Source organism: Muscardinus avellanarius (genome assembly GCF_963383645.1).
Source record: "Muscardinus avellanarius genome assembly, chromosome: 1".
In the NCBI taxonomy this organism is placed as follows: Eukaryota; Metazoa; Chordata; class Mammalia; order Rodentia; family Gliridae; genus Muscardinus; species Muscardinus avellanarius.
This window is the reverse complement of record NC_137786.1, coordinates 33,906,962-33,930,658: the sequence shown is the minus strand read 5'-3', so window position 1 is coordinate 33,930,658 and position 23,697 is coordinate 33,906,962. Positions and strand designations below refer to the sequence as shown.

General features: G+C 47.1%; 1 protein-coding gene across 5 annotated transcripts in view; it reads right to left on the bottom strand.

Moving 5' to 3' along the window:
- The window catches only part of EGFLAM (EGF like, fibronectin type III and laminin G domains), a gene marked incomplete at both ends in the record, with an annotated part of 177,362 nt that overhangs the window by 8,876 nt on the left and 144,789 nt on the right, over positions 1 to 23,697 (bottom strand). For 2 of the 5 annotated variants that reach the window (XM_080694810.1, XM_080694812.1), the window contains 6 exons: positions 3,459 to 3,602; positions 6,296 to 6,374; positions 10,667 to 10,690; positions 14,581 to 14,761; positions 15,695 to 15,811; positions 18,876 to 18,987. In XM_080694810.1, the coding sequence (XP_080550936.1) occupies positions 3,459 to 3,602; positions 6,296 to 6,374; positions 10,667 to 10,690; positions 14,581 to 14,761; positions 15,695 to 15,811; positions 18,876 to 18,987 (657 nt within the window). The remainder of the gene's footprint in view (positions 1 to 3,458; positions 3,603 to 6,295; positions 6,375 to 10,666; positions 10,691 to 14,580; positions 14,762 to 15,694; positions 15,812 to 18,875; positions 18,988 to 23,697) is intronic. The other 3 variants (XM_080694811.1, XM_080694813.1, XM_080694814.1) reach the window with 2 other exon arrangements.

Here is a 23,697-nt window from a genome sequence, read left to right as displayed (position 1 = left end):
AACAGATAAGAAGCCAACTCTCACTGGTGAGGGCAGCTCGGTTGGCCTCTCAGTGATCTGATTTTCATCCCGCATCCTAAGAGATTTCAGACCCTCCCAACAACCACCTTCTTTCCTGGACATGCAGATGCTCAGCCTGGAACAAGTCACTCTTTGACATGATAATAAATGGCCAAGAACAGGGGTTATGGCTTTTTCTGGGTTGCAGAAATGGCCTATATCTTATTCTGCAACATTTACATATTATAACATTTACCAGGCTATACACTGGGCATTTGTATACTGCACATAAACTATGCATCAATGTCAAAAGGCAAAAAAAAAAAAAAAAAAAAAAAGAATGAACGCGTGTCTGGTTTCTCTACCCAGGCCTTGCATGCCTGGCTTCTGTGATGGTTTCTCTTGGGTCACTCAACTGGGTGTGCCCAAAAGGCTGCAAGGTTTAGCAGCCACCAGGAATGCCGTCGTGTAGGGCCCTTTAGAAACCACACAGCTGCCTTCAAACTTTCACATGGCACAGGCCACTTTCCTAATGTCAGATCTACCACCTCTCTCTGTTGCATGTAAATATCGCAAGGTAAAAAAATGACCAGGAAAGGTGGTCAGTCAAGTGATACTCAAAAACTCACCCAGGAGGTCTTATGCTTCACATATCATCAAAAACCAAATGAAACAAAGCAAAAATAAAACAGAAAACCACAGTCATTTTAGCTGAGCACTTTGATTTCCTTTTATTTATTTATTTTTGTTTAATCTTACACCAAAACTATGAATAATTCTTTTTAGAGTCCTGTTGCGCTTGCCAGTTCTCTGGCAGAAGAGCTTTGAGTACTAAATTAGCAAAAGAAAGCAGCATTGAGGTGAAGGAAGAAAGCTGAGAAAGTTAAGATATATTTGATCATTTTAGGGTTCCTCTTCTGTTTACTGGGACCTGGCTGAAACACTGAAACCTCAGGCATGATTTGTCTACCCTGTAAAAGGTTCACTCTATCGGCTCCATTGATGTAGGTTCCTTCACGCCAAACTACTGACTTTTAAAAAAAAAAGACAACAAGCTGGGCACAGTGAGGCATCCCAATAACGCCAGTACTTGGGAGTCTGAGACAGGAGGATTGCAGGCATAATGCCAGCCTCAGCAGTGTGGCAAGACCTAGAGCAACTCAGTGAGGCCCTATTTCAAAATTTTAAAAAAAGAAGGAGCTGGGCATGGTGGTGCATGTTTGCAATCCCAGCATTTGGGAGGTTGAGACAGGAGGATCTCAGTTTGTGGACAGCCTCAGCTACTACTTTGTGAGGCCCTTTGCAACTCAGTGAGACCCTGTTTCAAAATCAAGAATAAAAAATAAAATATAGCTGGGGGTGTAGCTCAGAGGTAGAATGACCCTGGGTTGAATTCTCAATACAAAAAAAAAAAAAAAAGATAAGGATAATACTAACTACATAATATGAAGCAGTTATATCATGATAACTTTCTTACATATGTTCTTTCTCAGGTTGGACTTTCTGTATCTCAGAAAACATATCTTGTATGAGAGCACACAGTCACGGGGATCAGGAACCCAGGTCTCCAAAGCCAATTCCGACCCCATTTTTCAGGGTATGGTTCATGGAACCACTTGGGATGCCTGTTTCCAATTAGGTCCCAGCGCCTATCCACACCTACATCATCAGATTCCCAGGGGAACAGGCTCCCTGGTGACTCTGCACTGGGTGACTAGTGCATTTTCAAGCCACTAGCCTATGCCTGCGCTGTAACTCTTGCCATTCTCAGCCCAACTTCGCACTTCAGTTCACCTGTGCTGGGTGGACGGATGAGCTGGGTACCTGCCTGGGTAGACTCAGGTAAAGTGGTGCAGCTGCAGGCCCAGGCCCGGGCGCAGCACTGTCTGCCTCGGCCTAGGCTCTGCAGTTTGTCTTACACACAACGCGACCAGAACTCCAAGATTAGAAGAAAAACACAGCAATGATTTTCAGCAGCCTGACGAGGAAATGTTAACCTAAGCATTTTGTCCAGGATGGAGCAGAGGTTGCTCAAAAGGGCCTGGAGAGAGGTCAGGGGGTTGGGGAGGGGGGACTTCCTCTCCAGACTGGTAGGGAGAGCTGAGAGCCTGGAGTGACTTGACTCCAGTTTCCCTGTGGGCTGGAGTGGGTGTCAAGTAGAACTGACTGGCCATTTAGGGGGGAAATTGAGCCATCCCACCCACGGCTCCGCTACCACTTCAGTTCCCTTTTCTGGGCACAACTTGAGGCCTTGGTGAGGCTAACCACAGGAAAACCACAAGAAAATGGCTTTGAGGCAGCCAGCCCAAAAGTGGGTGTGGAGAGCCCCTTACCTGACCTCTGGAGGGTTGGTGTGTTGGGGGTGGAGATGATGGGCAGCTGCCCCCCACCCGCCAGTCTCTGGTTGTCAACCACACAGGACTCCCCAAGGTCCCTCGCAATTGTAGAACTATATCACTTGATCTGCTCTGCTGTTGAGGGGCAAGTACGATATTGGACACGTGACAATTTCTCTCAAAATGCCTTCTCTTCAAATTGAAAAGACTTAGGTTATCTTCCTCTTTCTGTCACTAATCTCAGCGCAGGGCTGACAAAAGCCACAGCATTAAGTCTTCATCGTCTCCTCAGCCTGGTTTTTTCTCCCTTGTCTATTCCAATTCAATTCATTTCAGATAATTTAAGTGAACATTTGAGCTGCTCACCATGGGGGGACTCAAGAAGGGAAAGCTCAGAAATACCTGCTGTGCATGCTTGCATAGGGTCCAGAGACAGCCGACTGGCATTCACACACCATTTTGTTGTGAGAATCACCTAGGGGAATGATTAGCACAGAGCTAGGCCCTGGGACTAGAGTGTAGCTGACTCATAGGTCAGCAGTGAGGGTCTGAGGGTTTGCATTTCTGTGTGTGTGTGTGTGTGTGTGTGTGTGTGTGTGTGTGTGTGTGTGTGTTACTAGAGATGGAACCCAGGGACGATTCTGCCTCTGAGCTATACCCTTAGCCTAATTTTTTATTCTTTATTTTGAATCAGGGTCTCACTGAGTTGCAAAGGTCCTTGCTAATTAGCTGAGGCTGTCTGCACATGGTGATCCTCCTGTCTCAGCCTCCTGAATGCTGGGATTACAAACCACCACGCCCGGCTGGTTCAAGGTGTGCATTTCTAACAAGATCCCAAGTGATGCTACTGGTGCTGGCCCAGGAACCATACTTTGAATATCAGTCATTACAGTCTCCAGAGAAGCTTTTTCATGTTATAGGAGACAGGCTGGCTCTTTGGAAGCTTGGGTCTCACCCAGATTTGCCCTGCAGGCTCTAGTTTTCCGGCCACTGCCCAAAAAGGTGGTTGCTGGAAAAAAAAAAAGACTAGGAGCCTCAGATAAGCCTAGAGCTTCGGGCTCCAGCCAGTTCCAGCAGGCTGCGTTTTGGCTCACTTCTGAAGGCAGGTGGAGAGGGGGTTACCTGAACACCAGGGCTCCATCCCGCAGGCCCAGGGAAATGAAGTCACTGTTGGCTCTCATGGGGCTATCTCCCCTCCACATCAACAGGCCATCCTTGGCAGTCGTCTTAAACCTTATGAACGCATTGGATCTTGACCCTGACACCCTAGAAGAAAAACACAAACAAGCCCATGAAATCACCATCAACACCTGTTTTGGCTGTCATCCCTGTCTGGCCTCCAGCCAGTCCCGAGCCACCGGCCGTGAGGCATTTCTACCACATATTTGCGGGAGATGAGAAACAGCATCAGCTCCTGTGGAGCATGTGAGGCATGTCCTCCACCTAAACGTGGATGCTCACCCTGCAGCAGCATCTCCTGTCCAGGTACATGATCCCTCCTGAAAGATCAGCCAATACCAGGGTCCCAGCTGGCACCCTGTGCACACCTCAGTCTCCCTCCAAGGAAACCTGTTCCCTCTCCTCAACAGAAGTGGATTTCCTGATGGCCAGGAGGCCCAAATTTCTGCCCCTTCTGGGCTATGGTCATGACTATGGAAGGTCAGCTCTGGTAGCGCCTTGGGCAGGTCTGGACCGGTGTCTGGACAGGAGGCAGGGTCTCTGGGAAGGTGGATTGAGGATAATGGTTGCTGTGGCAGAGACACAGTGGAGAGAAAGAGGAAGCTATGAGCACAGGAGGATGGTTCAGTCAATGTGGGCTCCAGGCTCGGTATCCACGGAACACGTTCACATGATTGTGCTCTTATCAGTGCTTAGGAACAGACTAGCTCAGGACCTCATTTCAACTAACATGGTCAGTATTTCACATGATATGGGGAGAAGAGAAGCTCGAGGTCCTAGAAGCAAAAGCGAGACATGACTGAACTTGGCTTAATATTGCGACTTTTCTGACGCTATTGGAAAAATTTCTTTTCCCATCCCTACATCACTGCACACTCCTTTGGCTATCCCACACACCTGGGTCTGGGGCTGTAGAGTGTTTTCAATCATGAACACAGGTGGGGACCTTTGTCTGGGCTTCCCAGAGTCTGAGGTAGACGAGAAGAGGCCCGGCGTGCCTTGCCCAGGCAGGCCTCAGAGTGGAGGGGGGGAAACGTGGTCCAAGGCCCACGGGGCTCATTCCAACCCAGGCCCACTCCCCAAGCTCTGTGTTTTCCAGCTTTTATTTCAAGATTCATTCCCCGCCTCCCATGCCTTGGGAATATTGATGGTATGAGCAAACCTAGATATTTCTATTTCTCCTGTCAGTGAGTGGTTGGGGAGCAGATAGAGGAAATTTACCATGAGGATTCTGGGAAAGAGTCCTCTTTTGTAATATGAGAGAAAAAAACCATTCTTTTCCTTCCACTGAATATCAGTATTTTATAGCCCTCTGTGAGCATCCTGTGAACAGTGGGGCAGTATGCTGAGGATAAAGAAGAGGCATATGGGTGAGATGGCACTGGGTCTCTGAAGATACACTTGACTCCTTGAATAATTGTTTCAGAATCCATTCAAAGTCTGAACTCCTCGTTAAATGAAATAGTACATACTTTTCATGTTTAAGACATCATAGGGTGAGTTACCTGTTACCTGACACTGGAGGCATCTGACTGAAATAGATCCTGAACTAGACTTCCGCCTGCAGCTTCACACACACACACACACACACACACACACACACACACACACACACTACACACTACACACATACACACGCACACGCACGTTCACACACCATCAGAGTTGCTCTGGTTTGGTGCCTCACCATCTCCTGCTCTCACCAAATCCCTTCCCCCTCCTAGCTACCTGATGGTCTTTAACTAAGCGCAGGGGAGGAGCCCTGGGCCCCTTTCACACGGTTGCTGCTTTCTGGTGACTGAATGACCTTCCATTTTGGAGGGAAAGGGTTGAAGAAGGAAGAGGATCTCCCTTGGCTGGGAATGTATGTTACCTAAGTCCCTGTGGTAAGACAACACAGATAAATACAAGGTGGGATTAGAGAAATGGAGCAACATCTGTCTGGTATGTGTTCAGAGTTACCTGAAACATCCAACGCTCCAGAAACATTTCTCTCAGTCACGTGGTTCTTTGGAAAGCCCCCAACCTCTGCCCTATGAGCTGGATGCCTTTGCGTAAAGATTTGCCTTAGTGTATCGAGATGCAGAAGACTCCAGAATGATTGTGCTGGAGATGGCAGGGGGATGGTAGAGTGTCAGCAAAGGGGCACATGGCAAGTGCCAAAGACAAGCACAACCGGGTGGACGACTCTTCCCCTAGCCATTAACTCAGGGGGCTCCAGAACAAGCCCAGCCCGGAGCCGCTGCCAGCAGGGTTAAAAGCTGCGGCCGTGACCTGGGCCTCTATCTTGCCATGGTGCCTCCACAGGAAGAGAGCTGAGAAGCCTTCCCTGAACTGGCCAGCACCTGAAGAGGACATAAGACCTTTGCTGATGGGGATGCACAGAAGGCATCCTGGCAGGAAGCGGGCTGGGGGCTCTTTGTCTGGTGTGGGAGCAGCTGGGTCCCAGGCAGAACGCACACTGTGGCCGCAGTACAGCATGGCGCTCCCTGCCCAGTCCAGGGAATGGCGCTCAGAAGCTTGGCTTTGTACCGGAAGGCATTTGGACGGCTTAGATCACTTGTAGCAGGGCTGTTTGTAGGCTGATGTTTTCAAGTTTCGTTTGTTTTTTATGTTTTGTTTTGTTCAAGTTTCTATGTTTATTTGATGTTTATTCTCCCCCGAGGCCATGGCCTTCTTAGAGAATCCTCCTCTGGCATGACAGATGAGAAAAACCCTGGGAAAGATGCCAACAAGTTTAAGCCCAAGGAGGTAAGGGAGGTGCTGTGTAAGCTCATTACCTCTTGAGGACTTCAGGATTGTCATACGTCAGGTAACTGCGGCCCATGAACTGGGGGATCTCGATGGCTTCTGTAATGGCTGCGACAGAACAGAAAGCAGAGGTTACATGGCCTGTGGCTCTCTTGACCTCTGCACTTACACATGTGGTAAGCCAGGTCCGGGAAATGTGGCCTCTGGCAGCTGTCAGCCCCTTCCTGGGCTGCGCATGCACTTGGCCGGGTGCGGAGAGGCCCAGCCCAGGGACCTGGAGCTGCTTCTCCCCGGTGTCCCCTCCCAGGGGTTGGCGGTCACTGTCACAGGCCTCAGCGCTGCTGAGAAGGTCTCGCAATGCGCTGAAACTTGAACTGTTCCCAGTGATTCTTGGAAGCTGAAGAGTAGGGCTTGGGCCATGTGGGGAGCAGCTGGGGATAATCCCAGATCTTCGCCAAGGGAGGCAGAGGACACAGTTTCTAAACAAGGCCCCCTAGCATTCCTGTATTAAATGCTCATCTGTCAAAACTCCTTCAGCTATGACCATAAGGGATGTAGCCGGTGAGCCGTCCACATCTGTGCTTATAGGACCTCAGGAGGTGGCAGGAGGTGTGAGGGGAGGGCAGGCCAATGAGCCCCATATTACAGAAGAGGAAAAGGAGGCACCAGGAGCATCGAGGATTGGCCCCATCCTTAGCTAAGTCAGCAACAGGGAATGGACCACACTCCCTCTCCAGGAGCCTGGCTCCTGGCCCCACTCTACTCCCCAGCACTTTAGAGATGAATTTCCTTCCTCCTAATTTCTCACCACCTTTTTTTTTTCTTTTCCCAAAAAATTATACTTTAAAAACAGCAAAGGTGCCAGGCGTGGTGGCACACGCTTGTAATCCCAGCATTTGGGAGGCTGAGACAGGAGGATTGTGGTTGCAGACAGCCTCAGCTACTTAGTGAGGCCCTTTGCAACTCAGTGAGACCCTGTTTCGAAATAAAGAATAAAAAATAGGGCTGGAGGTGTCACTTGGAGGTAGAATACCCCTGGGTTCCATCCCTAGTTCCATAAAAACAAAATAAAACAAAAACAGCAAAGGTACGTTTGGTGTCACAGATTGGAATAAGGTAAAGGGATTTCTACGATAGAGATAAAAGCAACCTCTCTTTCCTCATTGGAAAGATATAGACACAATGGTTAAAAGAAATTAAGGTGGAAGCTGTGTTCGGTGGTTCATGGCTGTAACCCCAGTACTTGGGAGACTGAGATTGAAGGATTCCAGATTTGAGGTTAGCTCAGCAATTGAGAGCAACCCTCAACAACTCAGTGAGACCCTGTTTCAAAATAAAAATTTAAAAAATAGGGCTAAGGGTGTAGCTCAGAGGTAGAACATCCCCGGCTTCAATCTCCAGTACCAAACACAAGGAAGGAAGGAAGGAAGGAAGGAAGGAAGGAAGGAAGGAAGGAAGGAAGGAAGGAAGGAAGGAAGGAAGGAAAATTTCACATTAAAAAATGTAAAAAACATGAGACTAAACCAATTTGTGAAACAATCATAGCTTCTTTGCTTAATGCAAAGATGTTGCACTGAGGACTCTATGCTGAGGAGAGAAATAGGTGATAGTTTGATCCTATAAACAAGGGGAGAGTTTAAACATAACTTTTAAATGTAGGAGGGAGGGAGGGAGGGAGAGAGAAAGAGAGAGAGAGAGAGAGAGAGAGAGAGAGAGAGAGAGAGCAAGTGAGAGCATGCGCACACAACCCAATGACACTGGACCTTCAAGAATAAGGGCTTGTGTTGGTAGGCTACTGTGGCATGTTCCCAAAACCTTTTCATAAAAAAGAAAAAAGAAAGGAAAAGAAGAAAAAAAGAAGGGAGGAAAGGAAGATGATATGATGAAAGAAAATAAAAAAAGCAACAAAATAAAAATGTAAGAGACAATTTCTCAATTGGTTGTCTAAAACATTGCTCAAGTTTCTCTGAAAGAGTCCAGCTCTAGACAAGGACCGGCCAGTCTGGAGGACACACTGGGGACAGAGATGAAGGGCTCTGTCCTTCATGACACCACCAGACTCTTCCATCTGGTTAAAGCAGGTGGGAAGAAGAGGAGAAAAAGAGAAACAAAGAGAAGAGAAAACAGTGAGAGGCAGATCGAGGATGGGAAAAAAGAGCTGTAGAAAAACACGAGGGAAGCCGGGCATGATGGCGCACACTTGTAATCCCAGCATTCCGGAGGCTGAGACAGGAGGACTGTGGTTCACAGACAGCCTCAGCTACTTAGCAAGGCCCTTTGCAACTCAGCGAGACCCTGTTTCAAATTAAGAATAAAAAATAAGGCTGGGGTGTAGTTTGGAGGTAGAATGCCTCTGGGTTCCATCCCCAATACCAGAAAGAAAGAAAGAAAGAAAGAAAGAAAGAAAGAAAGAAAGAAAGAAAGAAAGAAAGAAGTAAAAAAAGGCTGGGGGTGTAGCTTGAAGGTAGAATGCCTCTGGGTTTCATCCCCAATACCTAAAATAAAGAAGGAAAAAAAAAAGAAAGAAAGAAAGAAGGAAAAAGAAAAAGTAAAAGAAGGCTGGGGGTGTAGCTTGGAGGTAAAATGTCTGGGGTTCCATCCCCATTACCAAAATATAAAAGATAAGTAAAAAAAAAAAAAAAAGTGGAAAGAGTGGAAATAAGGAGAAGCTGAGGCCAGTGTGGTGGCCCCGCCTGTAATCCAGCACTCGGAGGTGGACACGGGGAATCACAGGCTTGAGGAGGTGGACACGGGGAATCACAGGCTTGAGGAGGTGGACACGGGGAAGCACAGGCTTGAGGAGGTGGACACGGGGAAGCACAGGCTTGAGGAGGTGGACACAGGGAATCACAGGCTTGAGGAGGTGGACACGGGGAATCACAGGCTTGAGGAGGTGGACACGGGGAAGCACAGGCTTGAGGAGGTGGACACGGGGAATCACAGGCTTGAGGAGGTGGACACGGGGAATCACAGGCTTGAGGAGGTGGACACGGGGAAGCACAGGCTTGAGGAGGTGGACACGGGGAAGCACAGGCTTGAGGAGGTGGACACGGGGAAGCACGGGCTTGAGGAGGTGGACACGGGGAATCACAGGCTTGAGGAGGTGGACACGGGGAAGCACGGGCTTGAGGAGGTGGACACGGGGAAGCACGGGCTTGAGGAGGTGGACACGGGGAATCACGGGCTTGAGGAGGTGGACACGGGGAATCACGGGCTTGAGGAGGTGGACACGGGGAAGCACGGGCTTGAGGAGGTGGACACAGGGAAGCACAGGCTTGAGGAGGTGGACACGGGGAAGCACAGGCTTGAGGAGGTGGACACGGGGAATCACAGGCTTGAGGAGGTGGACACGGGGAATCACAGGCTTGAGGAGGTGGACACGGGGAAGCACAGGCTTGAGGAGGTGGACACGGGGAATCACAGGCTTGAGGAGGTGGACACGGGGAAGCACAGGCTTGAGGAGGTGGACACGGGGAAGCACAGGCTTGAGGAGGTGGACACGGGGAATCACAGGCTTGAGGAGGTGGACACGGGGAAGCACAGGCTTGAGGAGGTGGACACGGGGAAGCACAGGCTTGAGGCGAGCCTCAGCAACTTAATGAGACCCTGTTTCAAAATAAAAGTCAAAATTAAAAATATAAAAGGCTGGGGTGAAACTCAGAGGTAGAATGCCCCTGGATTCAATCCCCAGTACCACAAAAATAAAAAGGAAAAAGGAAAGAAGCCAGGGATAAGGAGAAGAGTCAAGACAGGAGGGGAGCCATGGGGAGCCTGTGGCCACTGGGCCAGGGAGGTAAGGAAGGTGGGAGGAGCCATAGGGACTGGGACCTGACAGAGAGGGCAGGAGGGAGGGCAGGAAGGGGATCTGAGTGCACAGCTGGAGGAGGTGACAGGAGCTCTGGCTGGAGGCTGCTCAGGTCAGGAAACTAGTGGAGGGCTGGAGGAGGGGCCGCTGGCCATAGAGGAGCCCTCCCCAGGGCTAAGCAGGACCGAGGGGCCCCTGCCGGCCTGGCTCACCCCTAGGGTGATAGGCGCCGCTGCTGCTGGCCCTGTCATTGCTTCCTGGAGTCTTTGAAATGGTCGCGACATGCTTGTCACATGTCTGTTCCATGCACACAGCTTCGGGAGGGGTCTGTCTGTGGGAGCCATGTCCAGCTGCTGGCTCAGCTCCCAGCTCAGGGCTCCCTGGGGTTTAGGGGGGGAGGTAAGAGGGCTCCCAGGGCCTGTGCTCTGGGAAGGAAGATCCCCACCGCCCCACCCCAGCCAGTGTGTCCAGCCCTGCACCCGCACCCCAGCTCCCCTCTGCATGTGGTCGCCTGCTCCCTCATTCAGCCTGCCCAGCAGGCCCTGGCAGGAACTCAGAGCACGTCACCCTCCATCACAGGACTCGCTGTACTTACTATTGAGGCAGTAGTTCCCACACTCTGCCCGGAGCCAGCATGAAAAAGAACAGGGAGCGTCAGCCACCAGAGTCATTGTAAAATCTCAACTACGTGGGTCACAGAGAACTTGAAACCAGTCAGGCCTCACTCTTAGAGCTTTGCCCAGGGTGTGGATGGGATGTGATGAGAACCCCCATCACGACCCCCAGCAGGAACCAAGGACGCTCTCCTGACTCAACTCACCCACTCCCCTCCTACCACCGAGGCTCAGTGGGATGAGGGGCCATGGGGACCAGGAATGTGCTTATAATTAGCTGCCGGACAGTTGACAGTATACGTTTCTTCTAAACCTGGCAAAATAGCATCTTACTAAAGAGTTGCTTGCTTGTCAGTGGTTATTACTTTTCTTGGCTTGGGGCTGCACGTGATAAAGGCATAAGAAGTCAGTCAACAGCCTCTTTTCTCTACATAGTGAAAAATGTCATCCTATTTCCCACCTTTTCTCTCTTTGCAGGAGTCTACAGACCTGGTAATTTTTATGGTTAGAAAAGGACAGGTCAGGCGCAGGGGTACAGGCCTATGATCCTTCCTATGAAACAGGAGGATCACAGGTTTAAGGACAGCCTCTGCAACTTAGTGAGACCCTACTTTAAAAATTAAAATTAAAATAGGGCTGGGGTACAGCTCAGAGGTAGAATGCCCCTGGGCTTAATACCCAGTGCCAAAAACAAAATTAAAAAAAAAAAAGCAACCCAGAAGGGTAAAGGCATCCTACAGAAATGACCCTACTGAGTAGAGTGGAAATGGGTGTTTTAGTCAGTGTGCATGGATAAACAGTAACTCCACCCCAGGGCATCAGAGCTGGAAGTGACCATCTGGTCCTCCCTGGCCCTTCATGGTTTGTTCATATACCGTCATAAACCTGATTAAATTTTAGCCTCACTGTTACACCTGATTCCCTTCTGCATTCTTTTCTCCACGGCAATGGCCTTGCTGATGTTAGTCTAACTGGGCCATTGTCCTCCCTTCACATTTGTGCCTTAACACGTGCCATTTAGTGGCACAGAAAGCTCCCAATAGATGGAGGCCTCCACGCTGGAAGTCCACAGCTTAGACAAAGCGGATTTCCCACTTTGAGGCACTTACACTTCCTTATAGAATATAAGGAGAGGAGAGGCCGGCTGGCTCTTTCATATATTCATAGGCCTTGGGAGCAAAGGTCCCTGCAAGTATCATGGCTTGGCTTTCCCAACATCTGGGATGTGCAGCATTCCTAATGGATGAGCAGCCAGCCCAAGTGGACACCTTCAGAAGGGGCAGCTGGCTAATCCACAGGCCAGCATCCTCCCTTCTTGGACAGTTTTACTAGGTATAAAATTCCTTAATAGACAGATTGTGCAACTCTAATATAAAAACCCCAAATTTAAGCCGGGCATGGTGACGTATACTTGTAATTCTAGCATTTGGGAGGCTGAGACAGGAGGATAGTGGTTCGAGGACAGCTTCAGCTACTTAGTGAGGCCCTTTACAACTCAGTGAGACCTTGTTTCAAAATAAATAATAATAAATAGGGCTAGGGGTATAGCTTGGAGGTAGAATGCCCCTGGATTCCATCCCAATATCTCCCAAAAATCAAATTAAAAAATATAAGTAAAAAAACCAAATCCAAAATGCTCCTTTTAAGTGCTAACATAACATCACAAATGGAAAGTTCCATGATGAAGAAAATGTGATGGCCACAATAAAAATATGAGCACACCAGAACTGCCGCAGGCTCTGCTTGTGAGGTGTTTGTAAACATAGAGGATGAATTTTGTGCTTAGACTTGGGTCTCATCCCCAAGACATCTCTTTATACACATATAAATATTCTACAACCTGTCAAAAATCTGAAATGTTCTGTCCCAAGCATTTTGGGTAAGGGTACTCAGCTTACGTGTATTAAGCTGATTATGCAGCCACAAGGTAAACAAACACATGAGCAAAAGCTCTTCAATTACTAGGTCTCAAGATCAGCATCTAAACGCCAGCTAAGAAAATAAACTATTGTGCGCTGGGAATGCATACACATACACACAACCCACTGAGATCAGCCCCAGAGACATGAGGAGAATCTATTAAACACAGCACAAAATGCTCTCGGCGGTGCCTGTGTGATAGACCAGCACCGGCACTGACCGCCAGGCAGGATGGGGTCTTTGGGGACTGCTTTCCTGAGAAATGCCTGCCTTCGCCTCCGTGGTTCTGTGATCTGTCCTGTGCTCAGCAGCCCACCTGCTGCAGAGAAACACCCCCATCTAGCGGCCCATGGGATTCTGCAGTGTCTGAGTACAAAGTGCTCTCAGTGAGGAAGGAAAGGGGAAGGAAGACCGGGGCTCACAAGCTCTTTCCAGAGTGACTTGTTCGCTTTTGGCTGTGAGAACTCTGGGAAAACAGCTGTGTCCTGTACCCCACTCCTGGACACTCAGGATATAGCAAAGATTCTGAGAAGTATTGCAGGAGAGAGAGGAGAGGGAGGAGAGAAAGAGAGAGAAAGAGAGAGGGGGAGGGGATTGATTTTGATTTAATTGTTTACCCTGGACTACCCAAACTCACTTGACCACAGCCTTCTATTCCCATTTTAATTATTAGTATTTTAATTATTAATATTAGAAGCAAGCTTGAAATACTTATGGTAAGATTGGACATTAAGGAAATTCAAACAGTGATATGTAAAATCCAAACTCAGACTTATAACCAAACACTACTAGGTCTTCTAACTGGCAAACTGGCATCGTTCATACTTTCCAAGACTGCTGCAAAACAACTCCTATCGTTCTATGTACCAAAGTGTCTACCTGTAATTGATTTCTCTCCATGCACTAATTTTAATAAAAATCAGAAACCTGGAAACAAACAGAAAAGAGAAGGAACACATTCCCACAGAGACTGAGCTTTATTTCTTCCAGGCCTTATTTCTTTTTTTTTTTTTTTTTAAAGAACTAGTTCCTGGGCAGGTGAGGCCATACTGACAATAAAATCCAGAAGGTCACACAGCCCGGCCTGAGGAATGTGCGTGGGCAGGCCTACTCTAAACGCCAGGACCGTGGCCTCCGCTTCCTTTAAGCAGCTGCACAAAGCAGATCAGGCAGGGCTTCTCAGTCCATGACCCTCTCCCTAGCTTTCAGACAAGGTCAAGATGGAAATGGTGTAGTTCACAGCACCTGCTAAAAGATTTTCTATTCTCACCAATGGGATTTGTCAGGCATGCTTCTAAGTGCTTTCAATGCATGTCTCAGTCTACCCCATAATCTCTGAGTGTAGATGCTATTGGTCTGATTATTCTTATATTACAGCCAAGAAAACCTAGGTACAGAGTAGTTTGGAAGCATGGAAGATAGCACTCTACAGAAGGTTATGCATACTTTAGAGCAACTTATGCCTAATTCATCTTTTTCTCTATTTGGGCAAGTTTTCTCTTTGTAGCACTCACAGACAGGGGTCAAACATTTAGCCCAAATATTTACCAGCAAATCAGGCACAGGCATTGCCCTGCCAGGAGTGGTTCAGATGCACAAGTCCAAGAGTGGTTCAGATGCACAACTCCTGAAAATTGCTACTGTTCTGGTTGCAAGACCATAAGGGAACTCCGAGGGAAAGGGGCAGAGACGGGAGTTGGGCAAGCTATTTACTCAGTTTCTTATTGGACCGGAACCTAGGGACATACAGCCAGAATGTGAACACTTTACTGTTACTGGAGCCTTTCAGCATGTAATTCCTATTACCACAATTACAGTCATTTATATAATGATTGACCACTGATCACTTTTTTAACTTATTGATCAAAATGTCCATACCAGTGCTACTGGCTCTTCCTTTAAGAGTGGTGGTCCCCCAACATTCTGTCCGGGCCTCCACTCCCTCCAGGACGCTGTGCCCGAGACCCAGGCATACCTTTCTGGCAGTGCAGGCCCTCGAAGCCCAAGGGGCAGTCGCACTCATAGCCCTCCTTCCTGGGCCGGCAGCTGCCCCCGTGGGCACAGGGGGCCCCCACGCAGGGGTGGGCCGTGTTCTCCACGTTCACGCCGGAGGTGAAGTCATGCTTCATGTGGATGGTCCGGTCATTCAGGATGATCTCCAGAGAGAGAAATGGAAAGAAATTCAGGAGCTGGGAAAACACCGTTGCCATCTTCTACAATTCCTTTGAGCATACAAACTCAGAGCTACACGTAGTGTGGGAAGTTTAAAACAAACAAGTCCAGTTCCTGCTTTGGTGGCCTCGTAAGTGAGGCAGGAGCTGGAATTCCATCTGGTTCTCGGGAGCACCCGCAGAGGAAGGCACTGCTCTGATTCTAGAACACTGGCCACTCTGGAAGGTCTGGTAGAAATCCCAAGAACAGCAAGCTTCGGGTCCTCAGCCTAGAGCTGCTAAGGAACACTTCTACTCAGGCTCACCTGGACCAATGGACCCAGAGCTTCTGAGAGTGGACTTAGTCTCCAGTGACTTTTATTTTTAAAAGCTTCCAGGGCTGAACCTGGTAGCAGACACCTATAATCCTAGTACCAGGGAGGATCTTAGGTTTGTGGCCAGCCCCAGCTACTTAGTGAGACCCTCTGCAACTTAGTGAGACCCTGTTCCAAAATAAAGAATAAAAAATAGGACTGGGGATGTGGCTTGTAGGTAGAATGCCCCTGGGTTTGATCCCCAGTACCACTCACACACACAAAATTAGAACTCTCTTGAAACTCTTTTTTTTTTTTTTTTTTTTCAGTACTGGGGATGGAACCAGTGGCATTCTACCTCCGAGATACACCCCCAACCCTATTTTTTATTCTTTATTTTGAAACAGGGTCTCATTGAGTTGTAAAGGGCCTCACTAAGTAGCTGAAGCTGTCCGTGAACCCGGATCCTCCTCTCTCAGCCTCCCAAATGCTGGAATCACAAGCGTGAGCCACCACGCCCGGCGGAAAGTTCTTTCTTGGGTGGAGCAGATCACACTGACAGAGCAGAATACACTAACCATGTGTACAAAGTGGCACCATAAATGTGAGAGAGTAAAGCCTGTACCTTCTGGATGCTCCCGCTGAATGGTCTGACGATGCCTGAATTCTTCTTCACGTCGTCGTAATTGGGGACTCCACCAATATAAATGTCTGTGTTGCACTTAATCTGGGTGAAGCCTCCCTGCAAATTACATTACAACCTGAGAACAGATGGTGAAGCCTTTGTTTCCTGCTGGGGAACTAAATGGTAGAGCCCCATTGAAACAATCTCTCTGTGTGTTGACACTGTACTGAAATCATTACTGAACACCTAGGTGGATGTCGTACATTTCTGAACTTCTCCAGGACTCAGTCCCATTACTTGTAAAATAGGAATCACAACATCTACCCCTAGGAACGCCACCGTGGGTGTGTCTTCGCTGGTTCAGTCTCTCTCCCTGCTGGAAGCTTGCCCCCAGCCAGCTCTGGTGGGGCCATGTGACTTACGTTAACCAATAAAACGTGAGCAGAAGAGAAATGAATACTTTCTGGGAAGAGGCTTTTAGAGGCAGGGAGCTGCTCAGTAAGGCCTTCTGCTTCCCTGCCCCTGCAGCCTGGATCTCAGATGAAAGCTCTTGCTGACCATTGGTGGCACCTGAGTGAGAACCAAACACTTGCTCTAAGCTGTAGATGTTTTGGGGGTGTTTTTGACTGACCTAGTGGCTCTTTAGTTAGTGATTCCCTGAAGCTGTGTGCATAATCCAGCACGTGACCATTGCTATGTTCAGCAATAGTAAGGCTAGAAACTCTGCTAGGCCCAAGGCCTGGAGAAAGGAAGGCCTGCCATGGAGAGGCAGTCTTTGGGATGAAATGCAAAGGACAGAGAAATTTTTCATTTCCTCAATCATCAGGGAGCCCCCCCCCATGTCAATTCCCCCAAAGCATCCCCTACATTTAATGGTTTTAATGGCCTGACTTCGAGAGGAGAAGTCAGCTGTGTAGTATGTCTAAGCTCATTCCAACATATGCCTTAAGCAAAATGATAAACTATCATAACAGACAATAAATTAAAATTTGAGATCCCTGAGGATGAACATACTTTAGGTAGCATATAGTATCATTTTCCTTGATTTACAGAGGATAGAGAAAGAAACAGAAATGGTAGCATGATTCAATCATTTATTTAGCAAACATTATTAGGAACCTACTATGTCCCAGGCACTGCATTAAGTGCTGGACAAATGAGAGTGAATAAATAAAGACAGACATGATGGAGCTAGCCTGCATGTGGGAGGCTAAGACAGGAGGATCACGGGTTCCTAGTGAATCTCAGCAACTTAATGAGACTCGGCAACTAGCAAGACCCTGTTTCCAAACAAAAAGTAAAAAGGACTAGGGGTGTACTTCGGAGGTAGAATGTCCCTGGGTACAATTCCCAGCACCACACAAAAGAAAGAAAAAAGGAAGGAAGGATAAAAGGAAGAAGGAAGGAAGGAAGGAAGGCCCTGCTCTTCCAAGGGTATGCACCAGTTAAAATACAGACAAGTCCATGGGCAGGCTCAGCACAGGTGAGGACTGTCTAGGTTGCCAGGAGGGGTGGAGATATCTCTTATTCTACCCTGACATAAGCAGTGTTGGAGGTAGTTAAGAACAGTAAGAGCTGGAGACATTGGAAGAAGTCAGGACTTGAGGGGCTTATAAGTATAGGGCAGAGGAAAGGAGAAGAGGAGGCAGATCATGGGCCTTAGAGTCATGTGAGGAGTTGAAAGTTTACCCAAAAGGTAACAAGTTTTAAACAGAAGAGAGAGGAGAGAGAGAGAGAGAGAGAGAGAAAGAGAGAGAGAGAGAGAGAGAGAGAGAGAGAGAGAGAGAGAGAGAGAGAGAGAGTTGAGAGAGCTAGAGACACTGAAACTGTGTCAGAGACTTGGGGTCAAGTCTGGGTGGAGAAGAGGAGACAGATGATGGAGGAGGCTCCAGCTCTATCAGAGTGCTGGCAGGGGCTGGTTCTGGCTGGGTAGCCCAGGGAAATCCTGATTAGATCCATGAACTTTGATTGCCTTTGATCTATGACCTTGGGTGCCTGTAAGGTTTAGCTGGGGAGTTATCAGAGAAGCCTGGGGACTTTCAGGAATACACACCCAGGCAGAAACTGTCACCACAAACCCTCAGGCGTCTCTCCCTGGCCTTTGCTCTTATCCTGAAGTTAAGTAAGATAATACTGTAGGAAAGAGGGAAGTGGCAGGGTGGATCAGGGGTCTCAGAGTGGTAGGCGGTCCAAAAAAGATGGAGCATGGTCACAACCAATGAAAGGGGCAGGCCTTGGGAGGCTGAGATAGGAGGATTTCAGGTTTCAAGATAGCCTCAGTAACTTGGTGAGGCTCTCAGCAACCTAGGGAGACCCTGTTCCAAAACAAACAAACAAAATTAAATAAAAAGGGCTGGGTGTGGTGGCGCAGGCTTTTAATCTCAGCATTCCGGGAGTCAGAGACTAGAGGATCATGGTTCATAGACAGCCTCAGCTACCTAGTGAGCCCCTTTGCAACTCAGTGAGACCCTGTTTCAAAATAAAGAATTAAAAAAAAAATAGGGCTGGGGATGTAGCTCGGAGGTTGAATACCCCTGGGTTCCATCCCCAGTACCGCAAAAATAAATAAATAAATAAATAAATAAATAAATAAATAAATAGAGCTGGGTGTGTACCGTGGAGGTAGAATGTCTCCAAGTTTGATCTTTAGTACCACAAAGAAACCACAAAATGAGTGAAAGAAAAAAAAAGGAGTAAAGATAGAAAGATAGGAAGAAGGAAGGAAGGAAGGAGGGAAGGAAGGAAGAAAGAAAGGAAGGAAGGAAGGAAGGAAGGAAGGAACTGCCCAGTTGAATATTGGAATTTCAGCCCAGGCACTAGCATCAACAGGTTTAATTATTTTTTATTATTATTATTATTATTATTATTATTATTATTATTTTGCGGGTCTGGGAATGGAACCCAGAGGCATTCGACCTCTGATCTATGCCCCCTGTCCAATTTTTTATTTTTTATTTTTTTGAAACAGGGTCTTACTGAGTTGCAGAGGGCCAAAGTAGCTGAGGCTGTCCGAGAACCACGATCCTCCAGTCTCAGCCTCCCAAATGCTGGGATTACAAGCGTGCGCCACCACGCCCGGCATTAACGTGTTTAAACACTATACTGTGTTGCTCTTCTACCTTGTCAGTAGAAAACAGCAAGTTGTTCACACTAACCAACCAGAGGGGAGGTGCGTTCTTACCGCTGCCATTCCCTCCACCACCTTCTGCTTGTCCACCTGTAAGATGCCATTCTTCGCCGTGCGAGACACGCGCAGCTCATGCCAGTGACCCAGGGTGAGGGTGTCTTCACTCCTGTCAAGGGAGATTTGATGTTAATTTCACTTATTAACTTTGCTGAGCTAAGATATGTCCAGGTAACTGGCAAAACATTATTTCTGGATGATGCTGTGAGGATGTTTTGGGAAGAGATTGGCGTTTGAATTGATAGACTAAGTAGACAAAATGGCCTTTGTTGGGCGTGATGGCACACATGCCTATAATCCTAGTACTTGGGAGCCTGAGGCAGGATTGCAGGTTTAAGGCCAGTCTCAGCAACTTTGTGAGAATCTGTTTCACAATAAAAAATAAAATAGGGCTAGCAGTATAGCTCAGAGATAGCATGCCTCTGGGTTCAGTCCCCAGAAACACACACACACACACACACACACACACACACACACACACACAAATGGCGCTCACCAATGTGGACGGGCACCATCCAATGTGTTGTGGGCCCAAACAGGATAAAAAGATGAAGAAAGGTAGATTTCTTGGGTCTTCAGAAATGGACCAAAGCTCATGCCATTGGCCTTCTGGTTCTAGGCCTTTAGACTCAAGCTGGGGCTTACGCCAAGGGCTCCCCTGGTTCTCAGGCCCACAGTCTTGGATAGAAACACACCACTGCAGATGGCACAATGCAGAACTTTTCAGCCTCCCTAATTATGTGAGACAATTCCACAGGATATGTCTCTTTGTTAGGTAGCCGGGTAGGGATGCACAGGGGGCGAGATGGGGGTGAACGGGAGAGACCCGAGGGGAAGATTTCAGCAGCCCTCGCGAATGGACGCACCTGCCTCGCTGCAGTCAGGGAAGTGCGAGGGCCGCGTAGACCCTCCACGGGAAGTTTCTAACACGGGAAGAACAGCGCAGACGCACTGAGCTACGGCTCGGAAAGAGGTAGTGACCTCCCCAAAGGCACACAGGTTGGGGGAAAGGGTTTCAATGAATGAAGTTCACCATGGGGGAGACACGGTGCCATCAGGAAGCAGACCCTCTGCCCTGAACATAACCCAACTCTTTTCTGGAACATAACCTAATCCTTTTCTCTGGAACACAATCCTCTTTTATCATGGCCTTCTTTTACCCTGATCCCCACTTCCCTAAATAAGCCTCTTATATTCCCCTATTTGTGTTTTCTGTTTGAATTCTTTCTCCTGGAAGTATTGGTATAAGCACCACTATTGGCATAAGTACTGCCATCTTGAAGTCTGGTAACATGTTTAGTTTTGTTTCCTTAGGAACCAGGGAGTTCAGTTTGTTCCTTAACATTGAAACTGACCCTCCCAAAACTTGTGACCGTGGTAAAGCAAAACCCATTCTTCTAGCAAAATCCATTCTTTTAGCAAAACCCATTCTTTTAAATGTCAAGCCCGCCCCTTATGGACTTCCCTATCGCTTCAGTCTGTATCAAAAAAAACAAAAACAAAAACAAAAAACCCACTATGAAACCTGGACTGTCAAAGGGTCTGAGCTTTGCTCTCTTGCCTGAGACAGCCTGTCAGGCTCCTGACATTAAACTCTCTTTTGCTTATCTTCATGGTATATCCTGTGCCAACCTTTCAGGAAGAAGCAAGAACCAAGCAAGAGAGATCATCACCCTATAATATTTATTTCTAGGAGAAATTATTGACCCATAACATTTCTTTTTTGTACTTGGAATTGAACACAGGGGCATTTTACTGCCAAGCTATACCCCAAGCCATTTAAAAAAATGTTTTCTTCATGGATTCATGTTATTATCATTGGGTTATTGTGGGAGTGGGTTCCTGATGAAAGGACAGAATCAACACCCTCCCTCTCACACCCCCCCATGCATGCAAACTCTCTTGCCCTTCTTTAAACTTCTGTTCTTTATAAATTATCTTGTTTTGAGTATTTTGTTATAATAGCACAAAATAGGCTAAGACAAGGGGAAACAGATTCCCTGTTCTCTTGATAGTGTAAAAAGATTAAAATGACTTTAAAAATTCAATTAAATCAAGGTGGAAGAGCTTGAAGCTTAAATCATATCTATAGGAGTTTCATGCATTACTTTTTATAGTGAAGTATGCAAAAAGAGTATTATTATTGCATTGGTATTTCTAACAATGTCTAGTTCCTAGCCCTCACTGAACCTCCCAATTATTTTTTGGTCCTGGATCATCTTTAGAAAACCACAAGGAATATCAATGGGCACAATTATTGAAGGGTCACCACCCCTTCATTTGATTCTTTTGCTCAGGCAAATGCTTTTGTGATTTGTCCTTAGCAATTAGAATTTAATCACCTTGGCTAAATCAATATGCAATAAAGAAACACGCAGCCCTTTTTTAAGCGGTCCATTTCCATAATAACTAACAGCACCCTCGTCATGTTCCTGTCTTGCAGAGGTCATTGGCTGTCAATAAGCAACCTTCCTCCATGCAGCCATATCGATCACGGCCATAAGAGCTCTTTCCGAGTGTCTCGATTTTTGAATCAGGTTCATAATGAATTTGACCACCTTCTCCTTTACCGAAAGTCAAAATGATTTGGTCAGTTCAACAACTTCCTGCAGTTCAGGATTTCACTGAATTTCTTAATTAAGTGGGAAATCTTTGAAATGATTTCCAAAACAAATAGCTTCCGGAGGAGCACCTGAAACATTAATAGTGCTTCACACATGGCAGAGGAGGGGCCAAGGGGGCAGAGGGGGCTTGTTCCTTGAAACTCTTGCTTCATCCCCATCACCTAACATGCCAGGATTCTTTTTCCGATTGCTTTTTGTGTGTGTGTGTGTGGTACTGGGGGTGGAACCCAGAGGCTTTCTACCTCTGGGCTATACTCCCAGACCTATTTTATATTTTTATTTGGAAACAGGGTCTCGCTACGTTGCTGAGAGCCTCACTAAGTAGCTGAGGCTGGCTTTGATCCTCCTGTCTGAGCCTCCCAAGCGCGGGGATTACAAGCGTGCACACCATGCCTGGCTCTGATTGCTTTTCTGACAGGTAGAAAAACAACTTTCATTTTTGTGGTAGGTACTGGGGATGGAACCCAGGGGCATTCTACCTCCAAGCTACACCTCCATCCTTATTTTTTTTTTTTTATTATTCTTTACTTTAAAACAGGGTCTCACTAATTTTCAAAGGACCTCACTAAGTAGCTGAGGCTGGCTGCGAACCGCAATTTTCCTATCTTGGCCTCCCAAATGCTGGGATTACAAGCGTGTGCCACCACACCTGGCAATAACTTACATTTTTAAAAAGTTAAAAACACGTCTTGTCCCAAAATAGGCACAGAGTTATGAAAAGAGAAATGCTGGACCCTGTGCCAGTGACCCCACAGCAGGAGCCACCTTAGAGAGGGCTTGAGAAGTGAGCAATCCGTCCAGGAGGAGAACTGGAGAGCTCTGCCCTCTCCAGAGCTCTTTCTGGTCATTTCTTATCCGGAAGAAGCTACTTAAAGTGCAAGGTAATAGTCAAGGTGTCCTTTCTAAACCTGACACATAGTTCTACGTGAATTGCTTAGGCTATTTTGCATAATCATATGTAAATTGAATCAATTAAATACCCACCACAGTTGTCTTAAGATATAGGATGTTTTTGCATAGCCAGAGGTACAAAATATTTGTCTATTGCCCAGGCTGGGAGGTGTCACTGATGAGTAGGAGTTCAGGTACAAGGACAAAAACAGGCCATCCTTTTTACAAATTGTTAGAACTTAATGCAGAGAGCACTTCCCATCAGCCATGAAAAATGGTCGGCAGTTGAGGGCAATGTGCGGTGGTGACATCTCACCAACTCATTCTTTCTAAAAATGACAGCATGGCTATATGGATAGTGATTGAATACAACCTGCAGTTTTCTTTAAAACAACAACAAGCTGATAGCCTGTTGCAGGGCACCATTAAGTAAAACATCCTAGGTAGTTCCAAAAGAGAAGAAATAGACAACGATAGGAACAAGAAAAATGCCTGCATTAGATTAGTGGCCCTGGGGCTTGAGGTTTAAAACAATCATGTAAGAAACACAGTAAGTAGAGGGAGACATATACAAATAAGAAAAATACCTGCACCTGCCAACCACGGCTTCCAAGAGATTTAAAAAGATACTGGCTTATACAGGAACAATTGATCTGCTAAGTCATTTAATAGTAAAACTAGATAACAGGAAGAAAGTTTTGTCCGCTAAGACCAATTTTACAAATATTAGTAAATATCACTAAGATATTTTGTTTTGCTTTGCTTTGTTTGTGGTGCTGTGGACTATTTCTGAGATACACCAGGCTCTATATTATTCTTTTACTTTGAAACAGGGTCTCACTAAGTTGCTGACAGTCTCATTAAGTTGCTGAGGCTGGCTTCGAACCTGCAATCCTTCTGTCTCAGCCTCCCAAGTACTGGAATTACAGGCTTGTGCCACCATACCCAGCACCACCATGCTCTTAAAAACACTCATCAAGCACCCTTCTTGGGCAAACTAGTCTTTGTATTGTTGACGATTCATTGTTAGGTTCCTTTATAAAGAGAAGAGTAAGTAAGAGACATGCCGAGTAAGTAGTTGCCATCACAGAAATAGCTCCTAATGGCTGTAATCCCAGTACGTCAGAGACTGAGACAGGAGGATCGCAGGTTTGAGGCCAGCTTTGGCAATTTAGCAAAGCTCTCAGCGACTTAGTGAGACCCTGTTTCAAAATAAGAAATAAAATATGGCTCGGGTTATAGCTCAGAGGTAGAAGGACCCTGGGTTCAATTTCTAGTACGTCCCCCCCTCCCCACAACACACA